Source organism: Erpetoichthys calabaricus, chromosome 12 (genome assembly GCF_900747795.2).
Source record: "Erpetoichthys calabaricus chromosome 12, fErpCal1.3, whole genome shotgun sequence".
NCBI classification, from domain to species: Eukaryota; Metazoa; Chordata; class Cladistia; order Polypteriformes; family Polypteridae; genus Erpetoichthys; species Erpetoichthys calabaricus.
The window spans coordinates 107,249,279-107,268,118 of record NC_041405.2 but is presented as its reverse complement, the minus strand read 5'-3'; the positions used below and the strand labels follow the sequence as shown (position 1 = coordinate 107,268,118).

The 18,840-nt window shown below is 40.0% G+C and overlaps 1 protein-coding gene across 1 annotated transcript in view; it reads right to left on the bottom strand.

Moving 5' to 3' along the window:
- Positions 1 to 9,734, bottom strand: part of zgc:158432 (uncharacterized protein LOC555281 homolog) — a 32,733-nt gene extending 22,999 nt beyond the window's left edge. The window contains exon 1 of the mRNA XM_028814666.2: positions 9,571 to 9,734. Within this exon, the coding sequence (XP_028670499.1) occupies positions 9,571 to 9,676 (106 nt within the window). The 5' untranslated portion in view covers positions 9,677 to 9,734. The remainder of the gene's footprint in view (positions 1 to 9,570) is intronic.
- Positions 9,735 to 18,840: the final 9,106 nt, after the last annotated feature.

Genomic DNA, 18,840 nt, shown 5'->3' with positions numbered 1-18,840 from the left:
CATTTCATTCTGGGAAGAGTTCCTTGCATATGATGTTGGTTCTTTGAGCTTTAAAAACTTCCACATATATAGAAAAGAAAAACACTGAAATTTTAATGAATGGTAGTCAACTTAGCAGGACACAAACAAATTAGGAAAACCTGAACTTAGCCTGTGTTACTGTATGCAGCGAGAATCCTTTGTAAATCAGGAACCACTGGTACTTTAAAAATCTGTTATCATTATTCATGATTATTCATAAAGTCTGTTACAGATCTAAATTAGTAAAGGTTATTTCTGGAACCTTCATGTGATGGGTCTTTTGGGAATCAAAAGTGGTTCTCCTATGGCATCTTTCTGAAGATCCAATCTGGCTCCTTTATTTTTAAGAGTGTACACCACTTTGACCACGGCACGTATTTCTTTCTGGTTTTCTCCAATATTGCATATTTTCCCATTGACTATTTTATGGATTGTAGTAATATACACAGGTTAGTCAGTAGGGAAAAATATTGGTGTGTAAAGTCTTTAGCATTTACAGTATTGAAAAAGATACCCCCTCCCATTATATAATACCGCAATTATGGTCAACAGGTTAAAGGATTTGGTTGCCATTTAGACATGACTTACAGTATGTACAACAGCCTGTCTCAATATAAACTTAACTAACTTCGGCCCTTCATTTTTGGATGAAATTCTCAGCAAACTGGTTCTAATGGCATGTCATGTCACAATCAAAAGAAATTCCTAAAAACTTCTGCAAAAAAAAAAGTTGCGGATATCTATCATTCTGGACTGAGTTACAAAGTGACATTAAAGGCCTGGGAGCTCCTTATAACCATGGTCAGAGCCAACTTGTCCAAATGGAGAAAACAAAGAATAGAAATAAAATTCCCAGGTATAGCTATCCAAGAAGAATGTCTCTCTAAATTAATGGTGTAAAGCAGGGGTGTCCAACTCCAGTTCTGGTGGACCGCAGTGGCTGCAGGTTTTCATTCTAACCCTTATCATAATCAGTGAGCAGTTTTCACTGCCAATTAACTCCTTTTCTCTTCATTTTAATAGCCCTGTTTTTAAGGATTCAGTCCTCTGAATTGATTTGTTTCTTCATTAAATGGCAGTCAAACAGAAATGAGATGTGAAATGAGCCAACAGATGAGCAGCTAAACTGGGGCTTCAAACTCCAACCAATTTCTTAATGAGAAGCTGATTCTTGTTGTTAATTAAAGCCGTTTATTGAATATCATGACTTGTTGTTGCTCTCGTTCTGCCATAGCAGACTTTCGATTTTCTGTTTTTTCTAAGTCCACCGTCAGGATGTTTTAGTGACCTGAGCAGACCAACATGACTGAGACCTTCACCTTACTTTATTTTCAGTTGAGCTGGTCATGTGGCGGCTTGTTTGGCGTCTCATTATCATTTGGCTGCTCATTAAGGGAAAAGAAACAACTAAAGGGCCTGAGTCACGTCAATTAAAACCAAAGCAAAAGAAGTTAATCAGCAGCAAAAACGGCTCACTAATTAAGAAAATGGTTAGAATTAAAACCTGAAGCCACTGCGGCCCACAAGGACCGGAGTTGGACACCCCGGTGTAAAGAACCACAAAGAGCATCAAAACATCTTTAGATGTCTCCACTATCAGAAAGACAGTGGGCACAAATGCAGAGAATGCCCTAATTTGATCAGCTGGTGACAATTATTCCTGGGGAGGGGGCAATAGATTTTTCACACATGTAGATAGTATATTTCAGGGGTGTTAAAACTACAATCCTAGAAGGCCACAGTGGCAGAAGATTTTAATTGTGACCACTACCTTAAACAGTGACCAGTTTTTGCTGCTAATTAACTCTTTTGCCTAAACTTTACTTGACTTGCTATCTAAGACTCAAACCCCTTAATTGTTTTTTTTTTCCTCTAATTAGCAGCCAAACAATAATGAGACACAAAACAAGGCAACACATGACACCAACATCCTGTGTCCATCATAAAACATCTCAAAAGAAAGAAAGGTGAAGCTCTCTGTAATGTTGATCTACTCAGGTCCAGAAAAGAAAAAAGAAAACAGCTTTGGAAATGTCTGCTGTGGCAGAATGAGAGCACCAACAGGCCACAGAGTTAAATAACGGCTTTAATTAACAACAAGAATCAGCCTCTAATTAAGAAATTGGTTGGAATGAAGTTATTTGGAGTTTGAGACCCTAACTTAGCATTATCTCACTATTTATTTTTGTTTGGCAGCCATTTAGATGACCGAGTCTTCAAAAAACAAGGCAATTAAAATAAAAGGGAAAGAAGTCAATTAGCAGAAGAAATTGGTCACTGATGAAGAAAGTAGCAGGAAGGAAACCCACAGCCACTGCAGCCCTTCAAGACTGGCATGTATGATTACCTTATTTGCCAGAATATAGAATATCTTTTTTATTTTTTAGTAGCAAAATGGTGGTCATTGCTTATTGATAAGAACATGAAACTCTTAAAATGTAGTTCTTTTTGCTGATTTTATAGGCTGGTCACTAATCACTACTTCTGTGTGTCTGCTCCCTGACCCAAGTATGCTGCAAGCACCTGAGATCAGCAACACAGGATTATTCTGTTAATGGTGGAGATCTCGTTCCCACGACTTTTGCATTTCTTGCACTTCAGGGTGAGTCACCAGTGCTGTGGACTCACTGGATTGAATCTTTTAAATCTTATTCAACAGACGTTAGTCCGAATGAGGTGAACGAAGCTCGTAAAACAGCCATACGTATGCATTTGTTAGGCATCGAAGGCCAATGTATCTTTAAAACCCACGGAACTGTGGCTGGATATTCCATATCGATAAGCTTCCTGGGATTTTATTTCTTTACACCTGAACAATCCATCGTCAGACGAATCCCTATTCATCAGTCAGTCAGTGAGTCAGTTCAGCTTTTGCAAGTTCAGTTAGTTACATGGCGAAAGGACCAACTTGCGGAACATGCCAGTAACCCTAAATTTCGATGACACCAAATGGTACAACTCTTGTGAAAGCAAATGACATGGTATTTCAAATTGATTCACCCACCCAAATCATGGCTAAACTTACTAGTTTTTCGTTTTTTAATTTCAGGACAGCTCCGATATTTATGAGGCAGTTGCAGTCTGTGTCTAGACAGAGCTGCAGGAACTGTGGTCAAAAGCCCAGAGCTCCAAGCTGTTCTGCAGGCACAGGTGCCAGCACTTAACCACTTTGCTAAAGTCTGTTTTTTGGCTTCCCCTTCATCTCAATAAATAGAACAGTCGTCTTAAATTTAGATTGATTCAACAACCGTTCACTCAGTGAGCTCAACAGCCCTCACCTTCAAAACTTGTACTTTGGAGTCGGGCAATGTGTGTCTTCCTCTGCTGTTAGACACTGAGGCAGTAGTGTCTCTGCTTAATGTCAAACAGTTCTTCACTCACCTGACTCACACTGTTTCCTCTGCTATTCTATGTGGTTATCGCAGTGCTAAAATTAAACTACTGTGCACACTCTTTCTGTCTGTATGCTATGGCCAAAAGTACTTGCCTAACTTCATGTTTCACATTACCTGCCATGTGTCAACTCATTAGGCCTGGACTTCTTTACCGCTCTGGGATTTACGTTCTTAGACACTGATAGTTCAGCTCTCCTCACTGTCAGCTCACCGTGGCTTCAACAATGCCCAGCTCTTTTCACAAGTTTGGGTTGTCTCTCAGTTTTTAACCCTCTGCTTGATCCTTCCATATGCCCTGTCATCTAATCTCTCCATCAAATTCCCCGGCTCTCCAGGAGAGTGTTGCCACTGAACTGCACAAGCAAACATCATCCATCCATCCATCCATTTGCTAACCCGCTGAATCCGAACACAGGGTCACGGGGGTCTGCTGGAGCCAATCCCAGCCAACACAGGGCACAAGGCAGGGAGCCAACCCACCGCAGGACACACACAAACACACCCACACACCAAGCACACACTAGGGCCAATTTAGAATCACCAATCCACCTAACCTGCATGTCTTTGGACTGTGGGAGGAAACCGGAGTGCCCGGAGGAAACCCACGCAGACACGGGGAGAACATGCAAACTCCACGCAGGGAGGACCTGGGAAGCGAACCCGGGTCTCCTAACTGCGAGGCAGCAGTACTACCACTGCGCCACCGTGCCGCCCAGCAAACATCATTGAACCAGTTAATGCTTTGCCATGGGTCTTAAACCTATTTATAGCCAAAAAAAGATAGGGAGCTTGCATCGATGCCTTAACCTCAGAGCTGTGAACAAAGTACTAACACCAGGTAGATACCCACTGCCAACCACTGAGGAGCTCACTGCCCAGTTCCATGGCTCTAAAATGTTTTTCCAAATTGGACCTTCACCAGAGGTACCTGCAGATTCCACTCCAACCTGAAGGCAGAGATTTGACTACCTCTGTCTCCTGCAATGGGGTGTTTTGTTGTCCCCAGCTCTGCCCACAGCTGTTTTCAGAAGGTGATGTCTACTATCATTGCTGGAATTCCTGAGGGCGGCCATCTGTCTGGACGATATTGTTGTGTATGGCCCAACACCAGTTACCCATGATGAGTGTGTCCACAGAGTGTTCAAAGTATTAAAAATAGCAGTCTTCTTCATTCTTAACATTGGTTATGGAGAAGTATTTGCTACACAATTTTTGCTCTCAGTCAGACTTTTTTTCTCTGTTCTTATTCCTTCAAAATATACCTGAATTTAGATTCAGAAGGTTAGAAAGATACCTTTTCATTGTCCAGAAGATATTAAGTGGTTAAATGTTTTTTCCAGAAATGTACAGGGCCGGGCTGATTTATTATTTGTCTTGACCAAATAACAGGTAAGAAAATCATAAAAGAATATACACCCTTCCATACAAATCCTTCCTTTCTTTCTTAGGAGTACAAAGACTTCAAACAAGAAATAAGTTGTGGAGCTTTACTCTTCCTACCTAGCACTTGGATGCAACATGTCTATAAAAATCCATTTCCTACACTCCCATTTAGATTTCATGGGAGTGGACTCTGATAAACTTGGGGAGAACTTCCACCAGGACAGGCAGACATTATGGTGGAATAAGGAGTGAATCCATGTTAGCAGACATCTGATATTCATTCCACTGTGAAACAACTTCAGAGGATTATAAGAGGGCAAAAAAATAACCAAGTGACTACTTTTTGTAGATAATATATTTAAAACAATGATATGTGTAATTTATAAATAAATAATTTACATATGTATCAGTTTTTTCCTAAAATCTGTTTTAATTTAAACTTTCATCTCTCAAGAACTGTACAAGTATATGATTTGGATTCAGCACCCAAAAGCCTAAAATTTGTAACAGGACAAATGTACACAAATACACAGGAAGTATATTATGTGCAGCAATATATACTGAATATGTTTATTGCCTACTGTATGTCATCAGTATACTTAACCCATTTCAACATCAGTTAATTTCCTAATTAAACCTGAAGAATGTGGCCTATATGATCTGTGGTCCATCCGGCAGATCGGTTTGCTCTCTTTAAACACGGTAAGAGAATATGACACACGCAGACGTCATGGCCTGTGAATGTGTACTTTTACAGCCCGACGACCCTTGGACATGACAGTGTAACTTGTGTTTGGGTGTGGCTGATTGGCAGGGGCTCACAGAGGGTTGTTTGGGATGAGAATGTGGACGTTCTTGTTATTTTTTGCCTCTGGCTCATTAACTTTATTACCCAGGTGGGTGTGGTGGAATCTGTGTTGTTTTATGAACTGCTTTTATTATCTTTTGCAATAAAATATAAATAAGAACAGAAAATCGATATGCCTCCACGGTTCTTTTTTTTTCTTTTTTTACAATACGCTGCTGTTTTCAAAGCAATAAATATCTTGCATTATCTCTGCATATTTAGGTACTTTACTCAGCAATTTTCCAATACACTACAGAAAACACTCACAGACTGCACAGAGCAGCATTTATATTTCAGCACTGATACTGAATCTTACTCAGGCTATTGTTACCTGCTATGGCATATTAAGCATCCAATTCTGCTTGAAAATTATTATTATTTTTTTTTTTAGTTTATTCAACCATGCAGAAATAAAACTCTTTTGACAGCTAACAATGGTCACCACTACCATTTATTAGTTTTTTCAGCCCATCTGCTTGGTATCTCTTTGACTTTCAATGTCATCATGAAGCACCGGCCTGTCGCTTTCTAAGCTGCCTCTGATTACTTCATTCACCTCTAAGAGTCGGTCGATGTCATTTGTGTATTTGAAATGAATGGTGGATGGGCGACCGAGTGATACGGGAGCAGTTTACATCAAGGCATGCCTACCAGCAGAGATAAATGGCATATTTCTCAATTCCTATAGTTTCTTTTGGTGACATTTAAAATTGTTAAATTGCCATTTATTAATGCACCCTTTACTGTCATTTGATAGGAGCTGAGAATATGATTGAAAGTTAGCTGTATGGCTTGTAACTGTTGTCCTGCAGGGCTGAAAACCCATTGACTTGAAACACTGGATGGCAGGCCTGGAGGGTTGGCTTTACAAGTGCCCAGAGTTTATTTTATTTGCATTGTGCAGTTCTGAGACCAGTGATGTGCCTCTTGTGAAATTAATTGGGCAGTGGAAGCAGCGGACATACTTCACGGGATGACACTGAACTATATCTCTAAAGCCAAGTGTGTTTAATCTTTTCTGAAATGCAATAATTCTGCTTCAAGAACTATTTTAATGTGTGGCATACTGAGAACAATGACCACGAGCACACGCTTATTAGAGCTAATAATATTTAGTAGCACCTGCCTTACGTTTTCTACTGTGCATATTTTTCTTGAGACCAGACATAGACTTGATGGCCCTTTTTGGAGTGCTAGTAGTTGAGACTAAATGCAATGAACATCTGTAGCAATGCCAGAGAGAATTCAGGATTGTGTGCCGATCTGGTTTGACTCTGTTTAGTGTAAGTTACTTATAATATTGAGTAACCGGTCAGGGTCAATTTATATGAATGGACCATGGCTTTGTCCTGGGGTTGCTAAAATACATATTGTTCAGGTAACATTTTGGGGGAGGACATTCATGCAGTAGCAGAGGACTCCCGATGCTCACAGATTAGACATTCCAAATACTATTTCTGAGCTACCAATGTGTGTTTTCTGTTTTGCAGTTTTGTGATGAGACCAGCCGTATAAACAAAGTAACCCTGAGCGTGAGAGAGGCACTATATAAATAAAATGTATTATTATTATTATTAATATTCAAATACACTGCATATGCAGCATTATGAACAGATGGACAAACAGAACTAGGCTCTTATGGTTTTTCTAAAGTTTTGTTATACATCCCAATATCTTTCCCTAACCCTTTGTGTTTCAAATCTATTGTATTTTAGTACTACACAAGAGGACTATACCTTCAGACTTGTAGTATTAGACTCAAGTCCCTCAGCTTCAGTGCAGGTAATGTTGTTCGCATCAACTCCCCAGACTCCATTCATCACATCATACATCTGTGATTTTGCTAAGTAGATATCATAGGCTCTGCCTGCTTGCCCATCTGGCATGGCAACAAATCCCTCCTTGCTTGCCAGTTTAACGCTTCACAGCATAGTAAGACCCCCAAAGGCTTTGACCTATTTTCCATGCTGCTAAATGCAGGTGTTGTTAATATGTCACATTTGCCACTTTGTACTTCCACAAATAGTTCAAATTGTTCAACCTTTGCCAATGTCTCATTAACCTTGCCCATATAACCACTTTATATTGCTAGATTCTGACAAGGATGTCTTTACTGAGCTTTAACACCTTCATGCTTCTGATTTACAGCAAGCTTAACCCTAAATATTCAATCTGGAGATGGCCAATGCGAACCTGGGGACTGTGCTTCTGGGTAATTCTGAGGGCAAGTCCATCATCTTGAATAACTGTTCAGTACCATCACTACTAATAAGCACCACTGCTCTGTACTGTTTTCAAAATTAGACTTCTGCCAGTCTTGTCAACAAGAGTCACTTCATCCTGAAAATGAACAGTATTACCTCATCCATCCTGAGGTTCTCCATTTCAGTAGCTCAGGTTTTAGCTTTTCCTCTGCCACAACTGCCACCTAAAGATCAAGATCCCTATCATGACAGGTACTCCTTCACTTGCAATTTGCCTCAGTGACATTGTAATATCTTAGCCCATCCTCAGCAGCCAAGGTGATAATGTATAAAAGGGTCTTCAGGGATCTGACAGAACATCATTCCCTTCACCATCTCCTGCAGATAACTCGATTCTTGGCCATGACTGCCAATTATTTCTGCCTCCCTGATGCAGTGTTTGGAGGTAAGGTTTCAAACTGTATCACCGGCTCAAGATACAGTATGTGAATGACAGGTCGCAAAGCTGCTTGCTCTGATGCTTTCTCTGTCTGAAAGTGTCAGCTCATGACCTGTGTGGTACTAGGACAGCAACAAGTCCTAACATTAGTCATAGCAAACCTTTATCGGCAGGAGTCAGATGCACAGCCTCCTTTAGGGTTTTCTTTTATAGGCTTATAGGCTGCCCTCACACGGGAGCCATGATTGGTTAGTTTACCAAACTTACCTATATATTAGAGTTTAAAGATTAACATATACATACACTTTAATGAGATTTGTGAGACCTTCACACTCTGAACATGCATTCCATCAATAAAGATCACTTACTGTGTACTCTGATTTTTTGGGTTCTCCACAATTTAAATTAGGTTGATTAAAATCACCTGTTACTATTTAAAGATGTAGATTTTTGCCAAATTACAAATGATATATAAACATTTGGGAAAGTTAATTGGATGGAGAGAAAATTTTCAGTTCAAGGGCTGCAAGGTGGTGCCGTTGTTTTCAAAACACCTAGGTTTTGGGACTCAATTTTGTCATGGCCTAACTGCTGTTTTGAGGCTCTATGGTGCTTCCATGTCCTTGTGGACTTCACTCAGAAAATCTGCCTTCATCTCATGTTGTAAAGACATACAGTTATTTGGGGTGGTAACTCAAAATTGTGAGTGAGACGGTATGAGCGTGCATACATGTGTATGTAAATATCTTTTGAGTGTTGGGAATCTCATCCAGAATTGGTTTCTTCCATCTTTCTTTCTTTCTTTTCTTCCCTGTACCTGCTGAAGCACTGATAGGCTTTGTCTTACCATGCCGTCGATGTGGAAGACTGGCTAGATCATGTGGTTCGGCTAATTTAAGTGAAAATGCCTGGGCTTCACATTTAGCTCTAGTGTGGATTTTGCATGCTCTGTCCATGTTCCTGTTGGTTTCCTTTCAATAATTCAAAGATATACAGTCAGACCTCTTGGAAAGTTTAATTCACTCTAATATGAGGGAGTCTGTCACAGCTTTTTTTGTGAACTCTGGAATGGACTCAACATGCATTCAAGGTGAGCTAAACTGAACTACTATAGATAAGGACTGCATTTATGATATTATATTGCGCATACTGTATCCGTTTTTGCTGAAATTCACATAAAACACATTAAAAGAAAAGTTATATAAATTATGTCTTTGAATTATCTTTACAGGTGTAATACAAAAGCAATATGAAAACAAATAAAAAAGAATCATTACTTACGATCTGGTGTAGTAGCCACAGTTGTAGTAGTCACAGTTGTGCTATTTTCAGAATATGATGTATTGACCAGCATTAGGAGAAGGCCGAGATAGAAACAGAAAGCCATTTCTTAAAACTGGCAGAAACAAAGTTTTTCTACCAACCTGTTAGGATTCCCTGACCAAAAAGTGACAGAAGGCACAATCTGTGCTGTATTTATACTCTTAGGGACAAAGATCAATCTATACCAGCTAGAAACCATCATTGTGGTAATTATTAACTTTTACATTCTGTGTTGATGATGACTATTGTACACTGTCATATTTTTTGCAATGATATGCATGCAGTGCAATAGATTATCCAATATTTCTATTTTTGGGTATTTCTAAAGTTCTGAAGTGGACTGGCATCTACAGCAAAAAACTTTGATGGCAGCAGGAAAGAATGACACTGCACTTTGGAATAAGTGTGCACTGATGCTGGCTTGTCCACCGAGTGATCCTACAGACACCCAAGACAGAAAAATACATACCAACTCCAAGAACAGCTGTGTTAAGCACTAAACATTCTTGTAGTACGAAGGGGAGTCAACCGGAAGTTAGAAAATTGGATTTATTAGAAAATGGAACAAACCTAAACAAAGCTGATAATGCAATTTCTCAATGTAGTCGCCACCCTTCTCAATGCACTTGTGGCACCTGCCTGAAAGTGCCTGGATTCCAGCAGAATAAAAGGTTTTGTCTTGACCTCACAACCACTCGTGCACCTGAGTTATTGTCAAACACTAGGGGTACTACAGTCACTAGTGCCAGTTACTGTGACTTGCTGGAGACCAATGTGAAGCCTGCTATTCAATGCAAGTGGCGGGAACTGCTGTCTCAAGGAGCCCTTTTGCTGCAAGATAAGGCCCACCCGTCCACACACTGCTAAGAACACCAAGGCTTGTCTGGGGAACTGGAAGTTTGAGGTATTGCCACATCCTCCTTATTCGCCAGAGTTGACACCGTGTGATTTCCACCTTTTTGGACAGCTAAAAAACATCTGGGTGGTCGTTGACAGATGACGATGTGAAGAAAGCAGTGCACGAGTGATTGCGAGGACAAGACAAAACCTTTTATTCTGCTTTTGACACATACGCTTACCTTTTGAGGTTGCAGTCTCAGTACTTCATGCTATGAGGCTACACCAGGGCCTGCAGAATTTTTCAAAACTTCACACATATGCTATTAACATAAAAAATCACGCTTACTAACTGGAAATTTGCCATGGTATTAAATGCATTTGGAGAATCAAGATTTCTTTTATCTGCAAAAATGGAACACAGCGGCTAGAAGGCTATCTAACTGGCAGTCTCTGCAACATTATGATTCTTGTACATGCTCGTTATTTGCATTTTTTTCCTTTCTCTTTCAAATTTCACCAATAATCTGACCCTGCAAATACAAGAGAACCTTGCTGACACATGAGTTTTTTAGACAGTTACAATTAAAATGTGTATGTCTGAATGTGTTGTAGCCTGTCAGGCTTACTGGGTAGAACAACCAATCTGGCCTTCCCTGGGACACCTCTATAGTGGGGCTCACATTTGAGAATCTCTGGTGCTGCGCAGGGCAGTTTTACCCATACAATACCAGAGAAGAGACCCCAGAAATTCTTACAACAGGGGACCCAGAGGTGGCTGGGGCACAATATAAAATGGCCTTGTCTCCTTTGCTAAGAGAGCTTAGAGTTGAGAGGCAGTAACCAACGAGAGCTCAGCTGGTCACGGGGAGAAAGGAGAGCTAAACCAGTGGAAGATGGGCAAGGAAAACAAGTAACAGAGTAGCCTGCCATTACTGCCATTTAGTTAGGCCCTTGGGGGCAAAGATGTTTATTATTTTCTGTCTTTTGTTGTGCTTTGCTGTTCCTCTGTATTAATTAGTTTGATTTTGTTATTAAAGCTTTTTTTGTCATTTTTGGTCTCCTGGGTTATTGTTTGGGGTGTGAGACACTCCCCTACAGACTACTATATATTGCCATGAAACTTTTCAGAGAATCATCCTCTAATATGGAAAGAGCACAAGGAGTACTTTTTATTGGAAAGACAGCAGTTCTCTACTTCTAAATACTGTAAAATAAACACGAAGAGCCTATCTGAGCAGAAATACGTCAGCTGCAAAGAGACTGGCAGCTTCCCAAGGATTTAAGACCCCATAACAGACACAGACCACCCTAATTTGGATTGAGTGGGTTTTGAGAATGCATTATCTCTAGAATATTACAATATTAGAAAAATTGTAACGAGAACAGCCTATTCATTCCAAAAAGCTCTTCCAACCTATTCAACTCGATTGTCCAAAATAATATTGAGTTGAGATATCAAGGTCCCTAAATTCCTACTTTTCGCCACACAACTTGGTAATGTTTGTATCTGAGATTTCTACATTGGCATAAAATCTGCCCTTAATAAATTATCCTACCATGCTCTTCTTGCAGTATTGACTTTTAACGAATAAATGGGATCTACTTACTGATTCCTTTCATGATTTGAAATACTTCAGTCATGGCCCCTCTTTATATTTATTTGATTAAACTGAAAAGCTTCCATTCCTTCAGTCACTCCTCATAGCTCACAAATCTTCATTCCCAAGTCAGCCTGGTCGCTTTTCTCTGGACTTGCTCTTTTGCTGCTGTCTACAGTCAGGTCCATAAGTATAGACGACTTTCAGCTTTAATTTAAAGGGTTTACCAAAAATATTGTATGAGCTGTTCAGAAAAGACAGAAATTTTTATAAATGGTCCCCCTATTTTCAGGGGCTTAAAAGTATTTGGACAAACTAATATAATCATAAATATAATGATTATTTTCAATATTTGGTTGAAAATCCTTTATGGTCAATGACTGCCTGAAGTCTGGAAACCATGGTCATCTCCAATTGCTGGGTTTCTACCCTAGTGATAGTTTACCAGGCCATTACTATAGTTATGTTCAGTTGCTGCTTGTTCGGTGAACTTTCTGCCACCAGTTTTGTCTTCAGTAAGTGAAATGCGTGTCCGGTTGGGTTGAGTTCAGTTGATTGACTTAGCTATTTAAGAATATTCCACTTCTTTGCCTCAAAAAGCATTGGTTTTCTTGGTTTTCCATCTGTACTATGAAGTGTCCTCCTAATAGTTTTGGACATTTTGCTGAATCTGAGCAGATAGCATAGCTTTATACACTTCAGAATTCATCCTGCTACTTTTGTCAGCAGTCATATCATAAATAAACACTAGTGACTGATTTAATTTCACAGCTATTCATGATCATGCATTAAAACTGCCTCCACATGTTTCACTGATGATGTGGTATTCATCAGATCATGAGCCATTTCTTCTCTTCTCCATACTCTTCTCCTTCCAACATTCTGGCATATACTGATCTTAGTTTCTTCTGTCAAAACTGGACAGGCTTTTAAAAAATGTTTTCAGGCAAAGTCTAATCTTTCCTTCCTATGCTTAAGGTTTACCACTGGTTTACACCTTGTGGTAGGCCCTCTGTCTTTACTTTCATGAAGTCTTCTTTTGATTGTAAACTTTGGCAATGATAGGTCTACCTCCTGGAGAGTGTTCTTGCATTGGCTAAATGTTTTGATGGGGTTCTTCTTCACCAAGGACAGAATTCTGTAATCATACAGCACAGCTAAATACTGTGGTTTTCCAAACATTCTGGTGTTACTGATGGTTGATTTGACCACGCCTCATGTTTCTGCTCTCTCTCTAAAGGATTTGTTTTGTTTTCTCTACCTAATGATGGACTGTTTTGTGTTGCATGGACAGCTCTTTGAACCTCATATTGAGAGTTCACAGTGACAGCTTCCAAATGCAACTTACAAACTTGCAGTCAACTCCAGACCTTTTAGCTGCTTAATAGTTAAATACTGTACTAACAACTTGATAGCTAAATAATGAGGGAACTGCTCCAAATACTTTTGAGCTCCTGGAATTAAATTAAAGCTGAAAGTCTACACTTCAATCACATAATGATTGCTTTATTTCAAATCCATTGTGGTGGTGTACCAAGCCAAAATTATGAAAATCGTGTCACTGTCCAAATACTTATGGACCTGACTGTATGTGAGGCTAACTAATAAGTTATGCAGAAATTTGCAAGGGTTCCTGGGAAATGTAATTTTACAGGACAGTCCTAATGTTGGAAATTGTTTCTGGCCTATCCTAAAAGTAGTTCAATAATAAAGCTCAAAAGGCCTTCTGATCACCATCAGAAAAGATAGACCTAATTTTATATATGTGTGTGTGTATAAAAAATAATATATACATTGTGGGATATCGCCGGCCATTCATCCTGGCCAATAACCCCAGGCCGCCAGGTGGAGCCCTCCCGGTAGCGTGGAAATGCCCCGAATACCAGCAGGGAATTATGGACAATGGAGTGTTTATTCACAGCCTTGCTGGATACCATGGGGGCCGCCAGAGGACGCTGCAGGGAGGAGTAAGGACTATTTTCCCTACACCCCGGAAGTACGTCCCAGTCACATGGACAGAAGAAATGACGTGCTTCCGGGATGAAAAAGAAGAGTTTTGATCTGACCCGGAAGTGCTAGGAAGTCACATGGACTGAGGGTTCAGAAGCACTTCCAGGTCACGGACTATAAAGGATTGTGGGAAATCCCAGACGGACGAGCTGAGCTGGATGGAAGGGTGGCAACGTGTCTGGGAGAGTGGAGGATTGATTATTGGTTATTTGATTGTGTATTGTTGTATTGGAGCATTGTGGAGTGGAGGGTGCTTTGTGCACATAGTTATTAAAAAAATAATTATTGGACTTTTATCTGGTGTTTGCCTCGGTTCACGACCACACACTCGGTATACGAACAAGCCAGTTTCACTTTTGGTTTGTGCGCGCTGATGATTTCCGCACGTGTTGCATTGTTCTCGGTCAGACATGCGTGCGTGCTTTCGCTGTGAACTCTTTGTGCTCTATTTCATTTCCCTTCCGGTTCGTATGCGCCGATTACTGTATTTAAGCACTTGTTCAGCCTCTCCCTGTTCATTGTTCTCAATCAGACGTGCGTGCTTTATCTGTGAACTCTTTGTGCGCTACAGTATTTCATGTGCTTTTGCAGTTAGCCATGGCTTCTAAGCAAGTGAAGAGAATGTTTTTCAGAAAATTGAAATCGAAGTAAAGAAAGAAATTATTGAAAAGTATGAGCATGGCGTTCGTGTTACTGATCTTGCCGCCGAGTACAAGAAGTCAAAACCTATGATTTCGACTATTCTAAAGCAGAAAGAATCTATTAAAGCAGCTGATGTTGCAATAGGACTTACAGCGTTAACCAGGCAGAGGCCTCAAGTGCTGGAAGAGGTAGAAAAACTATTTACCAGTTTACTCATTTACCAATTTGAGAACACTCGTGCTCTCAAGCAGCACAATGTAAGCAAAGCCAGACTGCCAGTGATGTGGAGGGCAAACACGAAGGGGTGGGTCACAAGGACTTTGTTTTTGGAATGGCTGCACGAGGCTTTCGCCTTCGCAAGGAGCAAGGTTAATTTTTGTATTACAGATTTTTCAAATGTTCCTTTTTTTCCCCTGTGCTTAAAACTCATTTAAAAAGTGTTTATACAGCGATCGGGCATGAAATCCTGCAATATTATTTTCTTGGTTGCTTGTGGTTGGTTTTTAAATAAAGTTCGGATTTGTTCAAATGTTCCTTTTTTTCCCCCTGTGCTTAGTGTTTATTCAGCGATCGGATCATAAAGGCTACAGTGCGCGAACTCTTACAATGTTATTTTCTTGGTTGCTTGTGGTTGGGTTTTAAATAAAGTTCGGATTTGTTCAAATGTTCCTTTTTTTTCCCCCTGTGCTTAAAACTCATAAAAAAACAGTGTTTATACAATGATCGGGTTGTACGAACTGCTGCAATGTTACAGAGAGAGAGCAGACTCGCGTGCTGATGACAGAGAGAGAGAGTGCAGCTCAGCAGGGAGCCTGCACGTGCAGCTGAGAGGAGAGGAGAGGAGAGGAGAGAAGAGGAAGGAGGGAGGGAGGGAGAGAGGGAGGGAGGGTGGGTGGGCTCGCCTGCTGCTGAGAGAGTGAGAGAAAGGCTGAGTCTGCAGCTGAGCAGGGAGCCTATGTGTTTGTGTCAGTGTTATTCAATGTTTTTGCATTAGTTTACTATTTCACTGTGCATTCTATGGTGTAATTAACTATATTTGTGCTTAAAAAATATTTTTAAAAATATATTTACATACAGTTCGTACGGTCTGGAACGGATTAATTGTATTTACATACAATCCTATGGGGGAAATTGCTTCGGTTCACGACCAATTCGGTTTACGACCAGAGGTTTGGAACGAATTATGCTCGTGAACCGAGGTTCAACTGTATATATATATACATGCAACACTGTTAACCTTTTTTAATATGTTCTGTACACTACCTAGATGCAGATAGTGCAGAGAGTCCACAATGACTCGTAAATCCTTCTCATAAGGTGTACTTTTGATTTTCTGACCTCCCATTATGTATTCAAACCTAATACTTTTACTTCCTATAAGTAAAACTTTCCATTTATTTACATTAAACTTCATCTGCTGCAAATCTGCTCAAGCCTGCATGACATCCAAATCCCTCTGTAACAATTTTGCGGATTCAACATTATCTGCCCTTTCCACCAACTTTGGTATCATCTACAAATGTAACCAGCTTATTGATTATATTTTTGCCCATAATGTTTATGTGTAATAAAACAGCAGCTGCCTCATTACTGATCTCAAAGGGACACCACTTTTAACATCACCCAATTCTGAAAAAGTTTCCCTTGCCATTACCCTTCGCTTCTTTGTTTTTGAGATAACATTGTACCCACCTACAGACTGTGCCCTGAACACCCAATTCTTTTAGTTTGATCACTGTCCTTTCATGTGGCTTTTCAAAAACCTTCTAGAAGTCAAGACAAATAATATCATATACACCCTTTGTCCTCTTTAAATACATACATACATGAAAATATGAAAACATGCCAGAATGACTATAAAGCAAGAAAATTAAAAGGAGAAAAAGTCTGACTTGGCCATCCCAATCACAGTGTGTCATTATGAAGATGTATTGCTCTTTGTATTAAAGATCCCAAGTATTGTGTTGTAACACACTTTTTCTGAATAATTCATTGGCTGAAAGTCCTCAGTGCTAGTGTGTCAGAGAGAGGATACTCAGCATTGATCATAATGGCGCTCAGTTTTGTTTTAATTCTCTCCTTTGCTACGAACTCCAGGTAGTCTAGAATGCGTTCTGCAACTTTGCCTGCCCTTTCAATTAACTTGTTGATTTGGTGGTCCTTTTTTCAATAGTATGTCTCCTTCTCATGGTATTCAAGCTTATTTATGAAACATGACCTTCACTGTCTGAAGCCATGGTGAGGGGAATTAAAAATACAGGCAGTAAAATAACAGATGTTCTGAACTTGCACTTCACTGAAGTTTATATGTGTAAAGTAGTCAATAACTTCCCAAAAGTAACAGGGACTGCTAAGGAGATAGTTGGTGAATTTGAAATTGTAAAGGGAGAAGTTAAAAGTGGACTAAAAGGCTGAAATCTAACAAATCACCAGGACCAGGTAACATTTACTCGTTAGAGCTTAAGGAAATTAGTGAGCACATACTGTGTATAAACCCATGGTACATATTTTTTGAAAATCTCTGCTTACTGGAAAATTCCTAACAGGAGAATGGGTTGATCCAAGCAACTCAAGGCCAGAAAGCTTAACATGCATCCCAAGTAAATTAATGGAAGTAGTTATTAAGAAAATGATCAAGCATGACATGTCCAGAACAGGACTGGTAGCAAATACTCAACATGTTCATGTTGTTGCTCTAAACCCAGCCTGTCCTAAACTCCCAGAATTCTCTAGTTTAAATAGTCCTCAATTAACGTACCCATTCACCTCTCCAATATATCGGTGCACCTCCTGCTCAAAGGTAACCCGTCATGGTGGAGCAGGTCCCACCGGTGCCAGAAGCAGTCCCAGCGGCCCATAAGCCTTTGCTCCCCCCTAAGCTACACCACACTTTAGGCCACGTGTTCAGCATTCTGATAAGACTGTAGGAATGCAGTAGGGGTGACTTGGAGTTTCCTTCTTTCGGTCTCTCAATGTTTGTGCATGTCAGCCTGTGGACCTCCAGGGGGGGCTGCCAGAGTGACAAAACTCCCACAAATCTTCACTACTGATGAATCCTGCTTTCTAAAAGAAATGACTAAAATGCAAAATGTTAATCTTTGGTTTTCTACTTTTTTTAATCTAAACCAAATGTTTGTGGATTGTAAATAGGAATCTTTCACAAAATTTCATTTGGGGCTGAACTGAGGATCAGAGATAAAAATAAAGTGTGACTGAATGGGAATATTGGACAAACATCTGTGCTCAGCTTGATTGCAAACAGTGTGAAAGTATATAAAAGAAACACAAAAGCATTTACACCAGACCATAAAAAAGACCAAAGCAATTAGGCGGCATGAAATAAAAAGCATGGTGGACACGAGCAGATTAAAGTCCTACAGCATGCTATCTGCCTCAGAAGCCTCTTTAGACCCGGAAATAAGCTCACCTTCATGAATTCCCTCTTGCTTATCACTATCAATAAATCTAAAGATAAGTGGTAAGTTCACCTCAAGTTAGAATGTAAAATCAAAGACAAATGAAATGAAATGGATCTTTCACCTTGCACCAGCGTTAGGTTTTACTTTCTTTATGAAAGGCTTGTTTTTCTACTCCTGTGTGCTTAATAAATCCATCTTACCTGAACTCCAGTTGTGAAATACTTTATAGACGATTTCTTTTCTTTTTGGCACAACCCAAAGAGTTCACTGAAAAGTAACAGGTTCCACGTCCAGGGAAGTTTTCTGCCTTGCACCCAGTGCTGCCAGGGTTGGTCCCGGCCTCTTATGACCCTGAATTAGATTAAGGAGGTTTGAAAATATTATAGAATTATGGATAATAATAAAAAAAAATTCATGTGGTACATGAAATTCAAATACTATTTAACATAAGACAGCAGCACAGGCACTAGCAGTGTGGCCTCACAGCACCACTGGTCCGGTTTGCATTGCCAGGCCAGTGACTATCGGTATGTGTACCAATGCTGCAAGCTCTCCATGTTTTCCTGCTATTACCCTTGGTATCCGAGAAGCAGATGATTCCTACTTTGCACCAAACAATGGGCGGGAGCTTCCTGCTCGATTCTGCATGTTTAGGAGATCGATGAATACAAACAATCACTTTAAAACAGTAGATCTTTAATTGTTGTTCAGTATCTGAT